The following is a 19,435-nucleotide window of genomic DNA, read 5'->3' as shown; positions in this document are numbered from 1 at the left end:
TTTCCAAATTTAGTTTTTCTTTATGTCACCGATCATAACTTTTGTAAAAATAAAAAAACTGGATTAACTTTTTGACATGTTTTATTTGAATGAATTCAGTGACTAAATTTAATATGCACATGTATATATATTTTTTACTTTAGGAAAAACATTACTTGAACATTCCTGAAAGATATAGTGTATAATGTTAATATAGGTATTTTTATAATATAATTCCCATCAGGCTTAATTGAAGGTTGATAGATTTCACATACAGTTTGTCATCTGGAAGTGGCAATCTAAAAATGTCTGTTAGTTTAGATGTTTACTTTTTACAGCACCGATGATACAATAATTCTCAATCTTGGTACATTAATATACTCGTACAATATTTAATATTTATCAACTCCATCATTAAGACTTTAATCCATCTCCACTTTTAAAGACATTAATTATCACATTTATGTATATAAATTTGTCAGTAAAACAGTGGACTTGATATAGTTACAATGAATAATGTTTGTAAACATATTCAGTCACAAATGCTATTCTATACTACTCAAATTTGTGTAATTTGCTATCAGTAAACCTTATGGGATATCAAAAAAGATGCAAGAACAAATATTATTATAAATAATTTGATGATTCAAAACAGTATTTATTGTTTTGTATAAATAAGATGAGATATAATAAGTAAGTTTCCAAAATATTACCACCTGCATCTTGAAACCTTAAGAGATGTAATAACAGTGCAAGAATAATAGTTTAAAAAAAAACATGTATTATTTTGGAGACATTTATCTTTTTGGGTCTATACACAGAAATGGTTGAGTTAAAAGTTATGCACAAATGAGAATGGCAGTGATTCGGAAATTTGTATTGGTTAAGACTAGTTAATAAACTTATCCATGCTATGTCTCCATACCAAGTCTAATCTGAATCTATTAACAATTAAGGCGGTTATAGCTTTAACAATTATTTCGGCAATGAGGTTATATGCTACAAAAACATTTGTATTACAGGTATCTGGAAATCTTGAAATATAAAAAAATCACATAAAACATAAACTATTGTAAATGACCTAAGAATTCTAAATTACTTTTTAGTTTTGCTCTACGGTGCATAATAACTGAGACATATTACTCCTTTTCCAAACTTAGAACAGTTATCATCTTGAGAGCCTGAGAGATATCGAAATAAAATGCAAGTATGAACAGTTGTTTAAAATTACTGAATATTTTAAAAAACATTTGTCATTTTTGGGTCTATATTGCAAGTTAGTTAAGTAAACATTTCATACAAATACAAATGGCCACCATCCTGAAAGGTTTTATTGGTTAGGACTGGCTAATGAACTCATCCAAGCTATTTGGAAGTATTACCTCTGTACTAAGTTTAGTCTGGATTTATAAAAAAATAAAATTATCGAGTTCACAGCCTCATTTTATATTACATAGCCTCACACATACACACACACACATATAATAAATAAAAATATATATATTCTAATTTTTGGATTGTGGTGGTGGTGGTGGAGTTTTGGGGACCATGACCACAGAAAGTGCAAATAATCAACTAGAATGTCCGTCATGAGGGTGATTAAAACAGACAGATTTCTATTAAAGCTATCTCAAAGGGAGAATGATGTAAACTCATAAGAAGTAATATAACCAATTTTATTTTAATAATAGATTAAATTTACCGAACAAAATGAAAACTAGCATTCAATATTTAGTGAAAAATGTTAATGTTTTGTGTGTCAATCTGTTTTTTTTTACCTATAAAGTGTTTTCAATATTTATGTAACTGAATACATATTATTAGTACTTTAACCGTAACAAACATCTTTTTTTCACGTTTTTCAGTTCTTTATATCATTTAACAACTATTAGTCTATATGACTAATATCACAAATAATTCATTATTCTGAATTGTGAATTTAAATTGTAGTTATGAAATATTACCATTTTTGTTGGTAGTGTATTTTACTAGATGTCAGACCAAAATATAATACAGATTCATTATCATCTGATTTGAAATGTTTCAAATGGTTACGTTGAATCAATCATATAAATAAGTTTTTGTAAATGTTGTTGTTATAGACAATATTTAATTCCTTTCAGGCTTTCGGTTACAGTACGAAGTATAAACATTTGTTATGACAAATTTCTTTTACAGCAAGTTATTTTTAGTTCTTAATACCATTTGTCAATCAACTATACCTAAAGTGTTTTACAGAACATATCTAGTACTTAAATACAAATACCATAATAATGATATAGTTTTCCATATTTTCATCCATTTTAGCTTCTTGTTTATGTTTTAATAGCCAAAAAAATTATATAGTAATGTTCTATTTTAAATTTACTTAGTTCTGAACAGTAAAATTTTTAATTAAAATATTACAAAGTTAAATTGAATAAATTATATAACAATGGAAATTGATATAAATACTAGTAAAATTCCAAGTGCGAGTTGTAATCAACAATGAAAAGAAAGTATGACAAGCAGGAGATAGATGGATGGCACGGTTGTCATTAAGGGAAGCGGCACACAGACAGACGGACACATAGTAGATAGTACTGGGGCTAGTTTACTTTGCTGCCACTTCTCAACTCTTATTGAATGGGAGTCGAATGCCCGAGTCCATATAGCCTAGTTCCTACCACAACCGCTATGGCTGCAGGGAAAGAAAAAGCTGCCCCTTTAATCCCCAAATCAGTAAAATTTTTATAACTGGAGTGGATCAAATGCAAGATAAGTGATTCAATAGTGTGGCCTTCAATAAATCTATTGTTAAATTAAATATATAAAACAAACTTACTAATAACATTATTTGTATCAGACGAAACGTTAGACCTTGTAGATACCTGTGGTAGAGAAAATGTAAAACCACTGTTTGGAGATTGGTTTCTTAAGTCGTTAAACAGATTATGCTGTTGACTTCCGCTACTTAAGTATTGTTTATGACTTATTACACCACCTGGTTCTTGTTCCCTTGAATTATAAATGTTTGTACTTGGAGTAGACACATTCAAGGTATTGGAATGAGACTTATTTACTGGTTGATTGAATGTGATATCTTGTTCTGTAACACTATTTAATGCATTCAAAGATCTCACTCTAAGAGGGTTATCCTGATCTTCTATAGGTGGTGTATTTATGCCATCATTTCTCCTCTCATTGAGCAGTCTAGTCATCTCACTCAAGTGACCCAAACCAAATTTCTCAAGATCCTCTGGTGGTATCAGATAGTTAGGGTGTGTCAATAGAAAACTATATTCTTTGCAAAATTCATTTGCCTCTTCTGCTGCAATATCTTCTGGAGTGTTCACCCTAGCACCTCCGTTATCTTCCATTTTTACTGGTATTGGACGAGGCATCTGCAACTCTAATATTTTATTTCCTATTGATGTTGCACTTTCTTTTTCTATGTCATTTGCATTTGTATTATCCAAAACAGATTTATCCAGGAATGGATTAGGACCCGAGGGCTTAATTATTTTATCTCTCATTTTCAAAGTATAACCACATAACCTCGATTTCAAAAAACTCTGATATAATCTCCCCACTCTGGAAAATTTATTTCTTTGTTGATAGCTTGTATTAGGGGCGGACTGTCTAGGCGGGTTATCAAGAGACTGTTGGGTAGACGAAGATTGTACATTTCCTAAGATTCTTTCTCGCGTTTCTTGGAAATACATTTCTCCTCCAGTTTTCGGAAGATTTGTATGAACTGGCTCTTCAGAAGAAATCAATTCATTTAGAGCAGACACACTCCAGCCCCCTACCCTTGGTGTTTTACTTGATGTTGATGGCGGATTTGGACAAGCCGTGTCAAATGATCTTTGTTGAGAGATACAATGTGATGTATTCAAAATAATATCATTGCCTTCAACTTCTCCCTCGGCTGCAACATTAGTTACAACTGATCCTATTTCTTTGAAATCACTGTTAGTTAATCTCAAATCAACACCAGTGACTTCTAAAATGTTCTCACTAGTTTTGACCCTTTCTGTATTTTTTGACGAATCTCGAAAAGAGATTCCTTGATGACTTCCATCTGATGGTTTGGATGCTAAAGCTTCTTCAAGACGTTTCTTGGTCGCTAAAATTTTCTCTAATCTCTCGCTTTCAGAACCAGGACCTGACACTCCACCTTCTTCTGGTTCGGTTAGTGGTTCTGTCAAAATAGGAAGAGTGAAAGCTTGAGGTTGTTGAAAATTATTATTATTATAACGGTTATGTTGATATCTGTTACAATGATTTCTACCCCTTCCCCATGAACGATTTGGACGGCCATAAGACTTTTGGTATGAACTTTGTGAGCCGTAGGCTTCCTCCCATACGGGTCCATTATTAAATTCATTATTGTATTCACGTGTTCCATGGAATTTCTTGTTTGTGTTCGCATCTTTCCAATTAAATCTTCTTTTATTCTTTCCTTCTGAGGTCATTTTCTGGAACAAATTTACAGTACTTTTAGACACAATATTAACTAAAAAATATATATTTAAAGTGCCTTAAATAGTTGTGTTTACTATACAGATGTAATTAAGGTTTACTACATACATGTAATTCAGTATTATCTAATGTATATTTCCAAACCAATAACATTAACCATGATTTGAAAGCTATTTAGTGAGTAGTTTTATGATGTGATTCAAATTTAATTTTAGACGAAACATAAAAACTACTGACAACTTTGAAAAACTAGAGGTAACCAGGAAACAAATTCTGTTGTTTAAGAACATTTCACTGTCAAATTTGGAATTTAAAAAATGTTATAAAACGCTAAGTATGATGTTATTATTGTTTAAATGTTTTTTTGTGTTTTTTTAATTGACCTATAGTTTGGGGTAGGTGTGAAACAGTTGGTACTTGTGGGAAAATAAACATTTTTTTATCCATATCTATGTGAAATAACTTGCTCGACATGAATATAACAGACTTTTTATTGGAAACGTACTCAAAATATAGAATAAAATAAATAATTGAAAGATAAAATATTAATACATTTTAAAACTTTTATTGGTTTTGTTTAGGCCTTAGTTTAGTATTTTTAAGATGAATATTAATTTAGTTTGTGTACACAATAACTAGTTTTGATATTATTTGAGTAAAAATATCATATGTAATGTTTATGTTATTATAGATTATGTGCATGTTTCGTTTCATTAATAAATGGTCAGTGTCAGATTTAGTCATGCAAGCAATATATAAATAAATTTTGATACATTAGGAAACTTCAATTTAGCTAAGATATTCTTTATTTTAATGTATTATTCCAATTTAAACTAATTTAAGCGACAGTTTGATTTTAAATCTCAATACATACAATATCTATCTATCTCCTGTAGATGGCATTGAGAGACAAAATCAAAGGTTCTTAAAACTCTGATGACATTAACACTGAGTAAGCTGTAGGCATTTCTGATTACAAACTGAAGTATAATAATATTTAAGATGATTACAGATATCGTAAAGAAGGAATAAACTACAATATAATAAATAAAAATATCAAATGAAGCAACATAGTAATTCTCTGTCTCTATGTACTATTTGTTATTACATGTTATAAGTAGGAAAGTATGTACATATGTACTATAGATATAAAAAGTTAAAGTTACTTTTCCATACACTGATCAAAGCTGGAATTCAGGTACTACAAGGTGTATCAAAAAGAATCCGATTTAATAAAATCATAACTATTCTGTTTGTTGAGCTAAATGCACCAACAACATACTGTTCAAAAGAGTATCTTTTAAAGTTTTACATGGCTCCCGCTAGGTAGCAGCAGTGCGCTTGAGTGAACACCTACTTCATTTCTAGTGAAAATGGCGTCTGCACCACAAAAAGTGTTTTGTGTTCTATGTTTTTCACAGTGTGAGTCTGTAATAACTGTTCAGTGTGACTTTCTTAATAAGTACGGTGTTGATCCTCCTACATCACAGAGCATTAGACGATGGTATGCACAATTTCAAGAAACAGGTTGTCTGTGTAAAGGCAAGTCACCGGGCCGTCCTAGAGTAACGTGGAGCGTGTCCGCCATTGTTTCACATGCAGAGATACTGCAAGCTCTTCGTGAGGGTGATAAAGAACGACACGTGGAGTTTTGTAACTTCGTTCTTGATAAGATGATGGACGATGAACATTTTGTATCGCGCATAGTGTTTAGCGACGAGGCAACATTTCATTTAAATGGAAAGGTAAACCACCTTAACGTTAGAATATGGGGTACAGAAAAACCACTTGAAATTGTGCAACATGAGAGAGACTCTCCAAAATATAATGTGTTTTTGCGCGGTTTCACGGGAAAAGGTGTACGGTCCATTTTTCTTTGCTGAGAACACTGTTACAGTAATAACATATCTCGATATGCTTGAGAATGATCTTTTCCCCCAATTAAGGACTGATTCGAACAACTTCATTTACCAACAGGACGGGGCACCGCCACATATGCATCTGGCAGTCCGGCAGATTTGATTTTTAAATCAAAGAATTCGTGACCGGTGGATCGGCCGCACTGGACAAAATGACGCATCCTTACATTTCTGGCCTCCAAGGTCACCGGACCTTACTGTATGTGATTTTTTCTTGTGGGATTTCATCAAAGACTCTGTATATGTGTCTCCGCTACCAACAACAATGGATGAGCTGAGGAATCGCATTACAACAGCAGTGGAATCAGTAACTCAGGACATGCTTGCTGCAGTGTGGGATGAATTTGAATACCGCATAGATGTATGCCGTGTATCTAAAGGTGGACATATTGAACACCTTTGAAAAGGTATGAAAAAAAACTTTTTGAGTTTGCCTTTCAGCCAAAAAAAATTAGTAATTGTATATGTTTACTACTGTTCGAAATACAGACATGCCAAATCGGATGATTCTTTTTGATACACCCTGTATTTTGAGTCTTTTTTTGCCTGAAGTGCAGGGTGGTACCTTTGGCTCAGCTCAGATCACATCAGCGCTTGTAAAGGTTAACTTTAACATTTTTCTATTTATAACTTATATTTACCTACTTATATCGCGTAACCACAAATAATAGATATGAACAGAGGACTACTACATTAACTTCATTCCATTTTTTAAACTATATTTTTAGTTTATTTCGTCTTTCCAAAACCTATGATTGAGCATTAAAAACAATTCATGTTTTAATATATTTCAATATTAAAAAAATTAAGTCGATACAGTACTATTACTATATTTTAATAACAGTACACAACGAAAATTAATTTTTAATCGAAAATAAAAGTTAATGTTTATTTAAATTATCTACAAATTAAATTACAAACAATCAATAAAAAATCTAATTGTTAATCTTATAATTATAATTTATTTGTGAAACATCAAATTTAACTATCTATGGCTCTGCTTTACACCTTGTCACATATTTTAGACTTCATCAAAGCATATAAAAATTATGTAGTATTGGTTGGAGACATTAACATCGACAGGCTGAAAACCCATCATGATAATGTACTTCTAGAAGAAAAACAGGTCTCACAACATTAGAAGACTGCAACTACCAGCAACTCATATTACTTTTGACACAGAATTATACATCGACTGCATCTGTATTAATGTTCCAGAAAATGACACGATTACACCAGCCAGTATTATATTGTCCAGACTGTCTGACCACACAGCAAAACTTTATCAAATATCTGATGACAGAGAGACAGGAGCAATATATTTGAAGCAACTGGTAACTAAGAGGATACAGAAACAATGAAAATTTTAAAGTTGGATGACAATAAACTAAGACTGCTGCTGCATCAAAATTCCAATGCCAGTTATACCACTGACTCTGACAACAAAACAAAAACTACATATGTCCTCCTCCATAGACTAATTGTTATAGTCTCGGCTTTCTAACTGAGAGAAAGAAAAAAAAAACTATATGTATTTGATCAACAAGGAACGCAAAGCAAAATTCTGTAGAGGAAATCAATACAAAATTTAAATTGACAATAATTTCATTGATAACCCATATAAGATAGCTGAAAAGTTTAATAGTTGTTTTTTGCACAAGTAGCTGAAGAGACTTTAAACCAAAATGGAATGCTACAAAATTCCCAACCAAGCCATAGACAGTATAATCTATTCTCATGTTTTTACCCTAAGCCCCAATACTACCAAAGAAATTTTAGATCTTTCAATACCAAAACCTCAAGTGGTGTGGACGAGTACAACTCAAAAGAAGTCAAGCACTGTGCAGAATAACTGACGTTTTCTTGGTATCCATCATAAACTCTCTTAAGTATACCCGAAACATATCTTGAAAACTATCAGCCAATCTCACTAGTCTCAACACTTTCCAAACTGATTGAAAACTTGCACTTCAGAGACTGCTGAATTTTCTGAAACAGAATAATCTTATCACCCCTAACCAAAATGGATTTCTAAAGGGAACATCAACTAACACAGCAATGATTAGCTCGCTAGAACACACAACAGAAGACAATTGACAATAAACATTACATTGTTGGTCTCTTTCTAAATTACCATAAAACATTGGATTGTTTAGGGCACAACCTTATTTCAAAAAAGCTAAAACTACTAGGAATCAGAAAAGTAGCTGATGGCTGGTTTTTTTAGCTATCTTGAGGAACAACAACAAGCAGTAAAGGTGCAACACACAGTTGACAATTTCATCACTACATACAGGTCAAACTCTCAAACAGACACGAGGTGTCCGTCAGGGGTCTGTTATTAGCTCAATCTTTTCATCCTTATAAATAAACAACTCCCCTAACTACATCCAAAATCCAAACACCACCTGCATCATGTAAAATAGTTCCTAGGAGTCACTCTAGACCAAAACCTTACATGGAATAAACACATCAATAATGGTTACCAAGATTGAGTACTATGCTCTAGTTGACTCCCACATGAGAGATGAGATTGCAGCATCGAGTGGATCATCAGCCGGTATTCTCAACAGAGTCCTCATCATCAATCAAAAAAAGACTGTTAGGACGCTAACTAGCCTTTTTCCTTAAGGAGAAAGTTGTTAACAGGCATTAAACAAACTTGGCCTTCTGACAGTTACTAGTCTCTATATCCTTCAACTACTTCTTCTTGTTGACAACAGCTGCAGTATACTAAACAGCCACCACGACAATCAAATCAGCAAATCAACCTATTAAAAATAGTTAAACTATACAATAGAAAAACATTCGATTTAGATATTCATAATTATAATAATTGTCAGCTGTTTTTACAGTAAAGAATAACAATTTTTCTAACAAATATAATTAATTCAAAAGAAGTAAAATCATTTGCATATTAAGTGATAACTGCAAGTACAATGGTGATAAACACACGCTTTTTGTGTCAAAATTTATTTTTTAAACACTGAATAATGTTTCAAATGGCTACAAGGTAATGAATGATCTTGCTCATATAAATCCATGAAGTGTTCAGTTTGTAATGATGAGATGAAAACTAGAATTTAATGATGAGATGAAAACTAGAATTAAAGGTGGAATCCAAGTAATGTTTTGTCCCAAGGCAAAAAAAAAAAAAAAAAACAGGACATTATAAAAAACACATTTGAAAAGACTTTTTGAACACTCAACATTTGGTTTAAATTAACAATCATGTAATATTTTAATTGACCCAAACCAACTACGACCTTTTAATAAATGAATTCAGTTTGTATGGCATCAGAACATACAGAAATAACCTTGCAGATTGGCTATCATTTGGTAGAGAGATTTGGTTTGTATTGCTAAATGACAAGTTTAAAAATGAAGAATAGTTAAGTGGCGAAGGACTAGTAGTGGGATGACTAGTTGTGGGTACGTGGTGATAGGAATTATGAAAATAAACACAAATACGGACATTTCAATAAGGAAAGAAGAGGTGATAGGTTTGGAGATTTGACCAGAAAATAAATGTAATGCTGATTCACTTATCTCATTAATAGCTAAGCATGTAAAATTAGAAACAACACCAAACAACAGTAAAAATTTTGTTGATGTACTAACTTTTGAAAACAAACAAACAATTAAATCCAATTGGAGTTACAAAAAAATTATAAACACAGAGTGACTGCATTGCCAATCATCTTGCAGAATGCATGTATTGAACAGAAGTAATAACTATCTTCTTGTGATAGTTTAGATGTTCGCCTGGTTGAAGTTACTTGATTTACTTTACATAGAATATGTGTTACAGGAAGTTACAGAGATTATCTTGTCTTCTAGGGAAAGAAAAGCTAGGTGATGGATCGACAATGAAACATTTAATTCATAATTGGCTTCTTCTTTTTCAAGCATATAGGCGAGCCACCATGGTCATAGATGACAGTTATATAACCTCTGACTTCTGCTAGACTTATTCAGTCCCGAATCACTGCAATATTTTTACTTTGAACTCAGAGGATTCTGAAAAGGTTTTTACTTTAATTTTGCTATATTGCTATACGGAATGGGAATTAGATTATGTGTGCCTTCTATTGTAAGAATTTTACAACTAATTTTAACACCATCACAGGCACAGTTCCCATGAGCAGTGGCTGAAAAATGCCACTCAGCGTCAACTTTAAAGTCTTTTTTATAAAAGCTTACATTTGTTTGTTTTTCTAGTTTTTATATAGTGTTGTTGATCCACCAGTAAAGCAATACATTTTTCATATATTGTCACCAAATGTCTCTCTCATGAAGTTAATTAGTTTGTTTTGAAAGCAATACACTGTAATGGTGGTGTATTATAAAACCTAAGATATAATCACAAAGTTTACTTCTTCTCTTTTATAGTAAATTACGAATTAATGTTCTGTTGCTTGTCCACTGTTCCAATGGTAACTTTAAGCTTCATCAAGATGAAAACAAAACAGTAGTTCTGTGTGGAGGGGCAATTTAACCCTTTGTGCGCCGCCGCTCCCGCGCGCCGTCGTTCGCTAGACCGCCAGACGTTTGAGCACCGCATGGATCCAATACCGCCACGGCAAAATCACCCGTTTTTGCATGGTCACATATTAAATTACATAACTTTCGTAAATTTTGAGCTAGCCTTTTAGTTTTGGTTTTGTTTTTGAGGGGAAGAGATGTACTTTCAGTTGATGTAATAAATTACAGTTTTATTATTTTTTTACATTTGTTTAGTAGTATGTATGCCTGTCGTAGTTAAAAAAATAAAAAATCTTAAGTTTGAGGTCCAAAAACACACTGAATAAGTAATTTGGGCTCAAATAACGTTTTTTAACCTAAAAGTACATATTGTTTTGAGCATATACTAAAAGTTACAAATATATTCCACAGAAATTGCATAAAATAATGTAATTTAAGTCAAATTCAAAAAATTTCAAAAATTCCGCTGTAGGATGAAGATACACTTGTTACTATAGAAACAAGTAAATATCAATATTTTATAGTTGAAATGAAGCAGAGCAATACAATTCAAAGTTGATATAAATATATTTTGGTACTTTGGGATTATACCGACCACACTAGTATGAAGAACACAAAAATAGAAATTTATAGAAACAAACATGATAGAACGAAAAAAAACAACTCTTCAATTACAAAATTACAAACTTACAAGCATTTCCAGGTATTGTGATCGTTAGTGTTGTCGCTGTTATCTTATCTTTCTCGAGAATCCTGATTACGGCAGACCGCGCGGCATCACGTGATTTGCACGGTACATAATTGCCTTTCCATTACAATTCAATTTATATTTCTGATTAGCCCCTCTAGAATTTGATATTTTACTGATAGGTACTATCTCAAAGGATGTTTTTCTTTCGTCGACATCAGCGCGGGCTTTGGCAGCACCTTCGGTTAAATTTAAATGACACAGTTGTAATTTTCTTATTAGTAATCTGTATTTAATATTTTAATTTTTTCAAAAATTGGATTTGTCTTTTGGAGAGAAATTAAACACAAAAGAAGAATTAAATATTTATCTAAATTATAGTAAAGATCCTCATAACATTTTAAATAGTAATCTGAAAAATAAGACAAATCCAATTTTTTGAAAAAATTAAAATATTAAATACAGATTACTAATAAGAAAATTACAACTGTGTCATTTAAATTTAACATATGTTTAAAAGGTCCACATGTGTATATCTAATTGTTTATTATTTATTTATTTATTTAGAGGTTAATGTACACTGATGATGGTTACAAACCGAAACACGTGTATGTAATAAAAAGTTTTAATTTAAAGGGTTTTAGTTTTCATTACATTAATATATATATATACGATATATATATAGGTAGAGTACAATGAGCGGACCCGGTTTTATATTGATTAATATAATCATCGATATTTAATATTCATACATCAAATAAAAGTCTATCAATCATGTCAACATATCTAAGTATATTCATAACAAAAATAGTTTTTGAAATTAAAATAAATAATATATATATACAGCACGTGACAATGTCATAAATAATACAGGAACTATAATGATCAACAAACAATTAGAAACTTGAAATAGGAAAAGTCATAAATAATAATGAAATGATAACAACATAATAAACATGTATAACAGAAAAATAAGGAATATGCTAACTACTTATGTTTTCTCCCTGGTGATGATTAACCACTTTCAAGAAGTTTATTGAAAGCACCCTCTCTAGACCATACTTTTCTTCTGTACAGATACAGAGATGATCTACAAGCAGAAAAAAAAACTATCAGCTAGCTGATATGCCACTTTTTAAACTTCATTTCACAGTCCTCCACAAGCTTTCGACTGTTTGTTATTGTCTGTAATTAAGATGATCCCTTTATTATATGAAAAAGTGTTTATACAAGTTAGTTACCACTCAAAATCAGTATTGGTTGGTTATATTGATAGTTATAATTGGTATTTATTTTACAATAGCGTGACCATGGAAAATGAACTTTTTTTCATGGGTTGGGGCATTTATAGCCAAGTATTATTATAACAGGTGCATATAAACTGGGGGGAAAGTATGATTATTGTATTATATTGATGCCTTTCGGGCATTATTGCGTTAAGGATGGAAAATAACCGACAAAATTTTGTCGAACAACACTTGGAGGGTTAAGGAGCAGGGGCACCACGTGATCTGGGATTCGACTTTTGCAAACTCGAGTTAATTTTTTTTCTAAAAGAGCAAGCAGTGCGCTGCGGGCAGGCATCGTTGACAGGATTAACTCACTAGTCAGCATCATTTCAGTAAAATTGCCAGAGGTACGGTACTGTCAAAAAAAACAGAGTTTGGTAAATCTTAAGCTCAGCGACTACCGCTCCGATCGCCGTAATTTTTTTGCATTCTGACACAGGTTAACGTAATTTCACCGAAAAATAAAATAGTCCCGATTATCGCCGTAGCCGTTTACTCCCCCCAAAAAAAAAATTTTTTGGAAAAAATAAAATTAAAAAAACCTGACTGACAGTGCATTTATTCGTTTTTTTTTGGCGTTATTAGTTCGTAGGGCACGTAATTTCACCGAAAAAAAGTAGTCCCGATTATCGCCGTAGCCGTTTACTCCCCCCCCACCCAAAAAAATTTTGGAAAAAATAAAATTTTGAAAAACCTGACTGACAATGCATTTATTCGTTTTTTTTGGTGTTATTAGTTCGTAGTAGGGTAGTAGTCCATGTACCAATTCTAGTATAAACTTGTCTTATCTCTATCAGTAATAAACGGGGCACCGCTTATCTTTTTGCCTGTTAATGAAACCTGCGTTAGTTCTGTCTGAGTGTTGTGTGTGTAAGCAGTCATGCGTGATCTGGGCTTGGACTTTTGCAAGCTCGAGTTAATTTTTTTTTCTAAAAGAGCAAGCAGTGCGAAGCGCTGCGCCAGCGGGCAAGCATCGCGTGATCTGAATTTTGAATAGGCAAGCTAGGGTCTTTTTAGCGTGTGACAAGAACCATCGCAAGCCATGTCAATAACTTCACTAATTATTCCTTGTCCATGTGGGTTTGTTTGTGTACGTCTGGCGGTCAATCGAAGCCGTCCTATAGGTCACGTGACCCGTCCGGCCAATCGGAAACCTTCCTGTTTGTCACGTGGCTACTGTCAATTCATCAAAACGTCCATGGTCGGCCATTGTTTTTAGTTTGATAGTCGAAAATCTTGTTATTTATGTGTTTTGTATTGCCAACATTGTACTGCCGTAAAACTGGTTTTTATATGTTAGCGATAATCGGGACTATTTTTTTCGGTGAAATTACGTTAACCTGTGTTAGTACGAAAAAACCTTACGGCGATCGCAGCGGTAGTCGCTGATCTTAATATTTACCCAGAGTTTTCAGAGGATTTAAAAAAATCGTAACTCCTTTGATTTTCGTTGCCGACAAATTTTTCTTCACTATTGTTTTCAGGAAAAATTGTAGTTTTCAGAAAAAAAAATGATAACATACCTTTCCATGGTCACATTATTGTAAATTGATACCTTATAATTAAGTAATATAATTTGTCAATATCAATTTAAGGGTCCCCTTATCATACTCTACTAAATAGTAGGCTATAGCCTAAAGGTCAGCCTTGCAATGATATGTTTCATACTAAAGCTTTCAATAATAATATTCCCTTTACCCTTAACCTACATGGTAAGTTAAAATACTCTTTCCTCTGGTGTTTAATTATCTTAAGTAAATAAACATTGTTATTGTTTCCAAGATGTTAGGTTATAGTGCATGCATACACTTGTACACTACCTGGATATTCATGCAAAATTTAAACAATTATGTTTATGATAAATTTGAAATGTGCACTCTTACATTTTTGTTATTTATAATAACACGAAGTATATTATTTACACCAATTAACACGTGTAAGACTAAGAACCAAGACGTTCACACAGCACTACACATTAACCACTGACGACTGAACCACAGTCCACAGATAATTTCCACCTTTCAGTTTCAGATTCAATTCAGTTATAACATTTTTAAGGTTACTAGGATTTTGGACATTTGCTATCGCTATATTATGTTATAACAATTCATAACACAACGTAATGAGGATTGAAATCTATCCTTTTCGTCAGGTGTGAATACAGTACATAAAAAAGAAAGGAAAAAGAAGGTAAAGAAAAGGGTCAAACATAACTGAAAACTTATTGGTTTCCAGACAAGAGAAAATAGACCAGGCGTTGCACATAATGCAAATTGCGAGCATGAGAAGTCAGTGCACTATAACACAACACACGAGCACATACGAGAGTGGGGCACTAACAAGTAGTGAAGCGCAGATCGTGATCGAGCCGGCTCACTAACTAATCCGGGTCCAATAGCTAATGATACATTAATTAAAAAAATAAAATTGGTAAAACTCGAATAACTTTTTCAAAATATGGGGTCTTGGTACCCTTCACCACCTTAAGGGGATTGTGATGAGTTAACATATACATCGAATATTTACTACTGGGCGAATATTTATCGAACTTACTTGAATTCGTTAAGGTTTAACAAACTTCTGACTCATGAAGAGATTCAGTTTAACTGGGTTTAAGCCTGTAATGAGCCAAGAGGCCTGAAGAGTGGACTCAAATGCTGATTATTTTCCCCACCGCTAAATTCTAAAATGATAAAGTCAGAATAGTCTTTTATGGATATATAATCTTATATAATATATACATTAAACTGTATAAATGGCAATAGCCTTATTTAATTTCAATAAACATTGAATCACAAAAAGTAATTGCTCCGCCGAGAGTCGAACCCGGATCTCTCACTTGCCGGGTGAATGTGCTACCATTACACTACAGAGCGCTCACTTTTTCCGATTCAATTATTTTGTATTTGGCCATATCTGTCACATATGCGTTTAAATAAGCAAACTAACATATGGTCGGAAGACCAAATACCTGTCAAACGACTTTTATTTACCTTAAAATGTATAAATGGCAATAGCCTTATTTAATTTCAATAAACATTGAATCACAAAAAGTACTTGCTCCGCCGGGAGTCGAACCCGGATCTCTCACTTGCCGGGAGAATGTGCTACCATTACACCACAGAGCGCTCACTTTTTCCGATTCAATTATTTTGTATTTGGCCGTATCTGTCACATATGCGTTTAAATAAGCAAATTAACATATGATCGGAAGACCAAATACCTGTCAAACGACTTTTATTTACATTAAGCTGTATAAATGGCAATAGCCTTATTACCACATATACCTTATATGAATCGTGATTTGTTAAAAGGGCCCTAGTCCATTTGGTAAAACTTTCAGGAATCAACAAAAAACCATCTTGTTTGGAAAATATTGACTTTATCTTTTATAATTTTTAGTTATATTTAGTTTATTACTATTTTTAATTACTGAAACAATAGATGTGGTGTTTTTTGTTCATTTATATTACTTTTTAAATTATTTAAAACTATGGACTTGTGCCCTTTTAACAAAATGCACTAAAAAGGGATTAAAAATAAAAAATTTCTGGTCAAACTTACGCTTTTATTGCTTAAATTAGTAGTTTGGTATAGCATTTGGATTATAAATTAGTCAAATTAACAAAATAAACATTTAATTTGAATTGAGAAAATATTTTTTGAGTTATAGTATTAGTTGGCCACTTTTTAATGTGTTATAAGCTCTCAACCTCTGGTACTCAAATCTTCTTCTTCAGCTGTTCCAATGGGCCCATTTACAATTTCATTATAAAATTCCAGATGTTCTACTGGTACATACTGAAGAGCTTTCTTGATGTCATTGGCCTTGGCTTCCTTCAAGGGAATTTTCCCTCCCGGGTATGCAAGTCTGGTTGGAGCTGAAGGCGTACCTGATTGAGCAGACATGAAAAATGTTTGCTTGTCTAGGCCATTAATTGTGGAATAGGCCATGATGTACCCTTTTAAGTCTGACCTATACACAAAGTGGTATAGTTTACTGATACCAAAGCAAACCCTACTCTCTCTTTTCAAGTTTTTCATCTCATCAGAAACTGTGCGGAGTTTGTAATGCTTGCCCCACCAGTTTTTTGAAATCCAATATTTCATCACAGTTCACTTTCTTAACCAAAAAACTTTCCTGGTATGCTGCTTTTAACAATTTGCTCCACAACTTCATAGGGGGTGAAGAGTCTGTCATATTTCTTAAGTTGCCTTTTTAAGAAATCAGTAGTTTTCTATAAGTTATTATTGTAAAAAACCCGCAAGATAACTTTGGACGTTTTTCATTCACAAAGTTTCTTTTGTGGTTTGTGTATGCCTTTCCTTTCAAAACGGAACATTTTATGATGTTCCTCTTGTAGAACTCAGGATCATATTTCCTCTTCTTTGAAATATTATTTTCAATTGCAACGTCGTCATTTAAAAACAGGAAAACCGTCGTTTGACATGTTAAAAACAAAGCATTTGACAACAAAAGCAAGTTATAACCTTAAAATGCAGAAGGTTAGTCTGGAACAACAATCTGGGAATGGGAAACAGCTGAGACACAAACTAAACAACACAGCTGGAGACAGTGCTGCCAACAAACGTTTTGTTAAAGGGGCACAAGTCCCGGACTAGTGCCCTTTTAACAAAACTTTCAATACCAAACAAGCTCTGTAGCTTATGCTATGTGGTGGATTTGTGCCTTTCTAACACAGTTAGGGGAATATATGTCTGAAGAATGCAAAACAGTGAAAAAGTGAATTTCTCAAAAAAATGGACTAATGCCCTTTTAACAAATCGCGATTCATATATATAAAGTGTGTATGTGACTGAACTTGTGTGTGTTTTCAATCGAATTCGAGAATGGTTTAGATTAATTAATTTTTAATTTCTAAGTAGTTGTTGATTTTAGAATGTTTTACATTGGATCCGGCAGATTGCGCTACGAAACGCAATACAAAGTCAACTGATACTTGACTTTTAATGCTTTTAATAATTTCAGCTGAATTTCATCAAAGAGGCAGAAACATTTGTTTACATTTAAATTTGAGAAAATATTAAATTATTGTTCAGTGCTTGATCAGTAGTGTAATGCAGATTGCAACGACGAAGTTATCTAATTTAGATTGCACCAATGAGTCCATCTAATGCACTGGAAATACTATTTAAACGCTGTTATAAAAACTATCTTATTGTAAAAAGCTATGAATGTCTGCACATAAGGTAATCGAACCTGGTCAGATCAAAAGTAAATGAAAAAAGTCGAAAGAAGACATTTTATGATCGAAGTTGGTTTTCATTGGTATACATTTTCTTAATCGGGGTACTAGGCAAACCCAACAATAATACTGGAAATATCTTAGACAGAAAATGAATTTAAACAAACGGAATTTAATTCTTTATAACCAAATTAGTTATATATAGGTAGTGTCCTGAATAACTTATCAACCCCTAGCAAAACGACGAAAAATAGAATTAGGAAATATGGTACATACCTTCATATTATGCTCTAGAAGCTCAAGATGGAATGACTATCGATTATCTCAGGAGTGTGTGATAGAAAAAGAATACGTGAATATAGTGTCCTGATTTTGAACAGGAAACCGTGTGCGAAGCCACCGGCAACTGCTAGTTCTATTATAACTTCCTTCTGTAGGAAACGGCAGGCAAATGGTGGCATTGACGTTTAATATTATAATTTCATTGCTGTAGATTTTGAGTGCTTAATTATTAACAACCTTAGCGTACGTCTTATTTGCAAAATTTCTAAAACAATACTTCAGTATTTCAAAACAATATTTCATTAAGGGAAAAAACTTTCTTCCTTAATTATGAAATGCTTCTCACCCATTTCAATGCATACCACTCCTCTAATATTTCGGACAAAGATTCTTATTGATAGGCTACAAACACTCAAAATAATAAACTTTTTTTACAATTTTTGGTCTGTTCATTTTCGTACAATCTACATTTCAAATTCTAGGAATTCATCTTATTACTATTGGACAAATGAGCGACGTCTTTCTACGGCAATAATTTGTATAATAAGACGAGCTCCTTCATCAAACGAAATGTATATATGTTTTGTTTAATTAAAGCAATTAAATATGTTATCTGTATTGATACATGTCTAGTTTTTTCATAAGAGCAAGCAATATATTATTTAGCACAACAAAAACATAGAAGTAGAGAAGGCTACCTTCTTGTAGACACTCATCAAAGCCTAACTAAAAGAGAAAACAAAAAGATTTTCACGTGGATCATATGGGTTTGGCGTTTTAAGTAGCTTACTATATTCCTGATCCACGTATGTCCAAATTTTGTTATGTGGTTTCTGCTGTTAAAGCAATAGCAAAAGAGCTATAAGTAAGGTCAAGTATCAGAATTTTTATTGATACAATAGTTTTAAACAAGTTAACCGACGATAATCGGAAAAAATAAATATGCTTGATTAAGATTCTATTAAATTCATCTGATAGTGTTTGTATTTTTCCATGTATATTGTGTGTAGGTTGAAGTTAAGTCTAGTTTACTTTTTCATCTGATAAAGATAATGAAAAATGGTAACTCTCCCTACTCTAAAACTTTTAATTGTAGTGTTTGAATTTATTTAGATTTTTCTA

At 32.5% G+C, this 19,435-nt stretch overlaps 1 protein-coding gene across 2 annotated transcripts in view; it reads right to left on the bottom strand.

Annotated features, from left to right (window-relative positions):
• LOC124352937 overlaps positions 1-15,021 on the bottom strand; it is a 43,479-nt gene extending 28,458 nt beyond the window's left edge. Inside the window, exons 1-2 of one of the 2 annotated variants that reach the window (XM_046802671.1) lie at positions 14,708-15,021; positions 2,804-4,439 (exon numbers count right to left, since the gene is read on the bottom strand). In XM_046802671.1, the coding sequence (XP_046658627.1) occupies positions 2,804-4,436 (1,633 nt within the window). In that variant the 5' untranslated portion in view covers positions 4,437-4,439; positions 14,708-15,021. Of the gene's footprint in view, positions 1-2,803; positions 4,440-14,707 lie in introns of those variants that run through there. The other variant, XM_046802670.1, reaches the window with a different exon arrangement.
• Positions 15,022-19,435: the final 4,414 nt, after the last annotated feature.

Source organism: Homalodisca vitripennis, chromosome 1 (assembly GCF_021130785.1).
Source record: "Homalodisca vitripennis isolate AUS2020 chromosome 1, UT_GWSS_2.1, whole genome shotgun sequence".
Taxonomy (NCBI): Eukaryota; Metazoa; Arthropoda; class Insecta; order Hemiptera; family Cicadellidae; genus Homalodisca; species Homalodisca vitripennis.
This window is presented reverse-complemented; position numbering and strand designations above follow the sequence as displayed.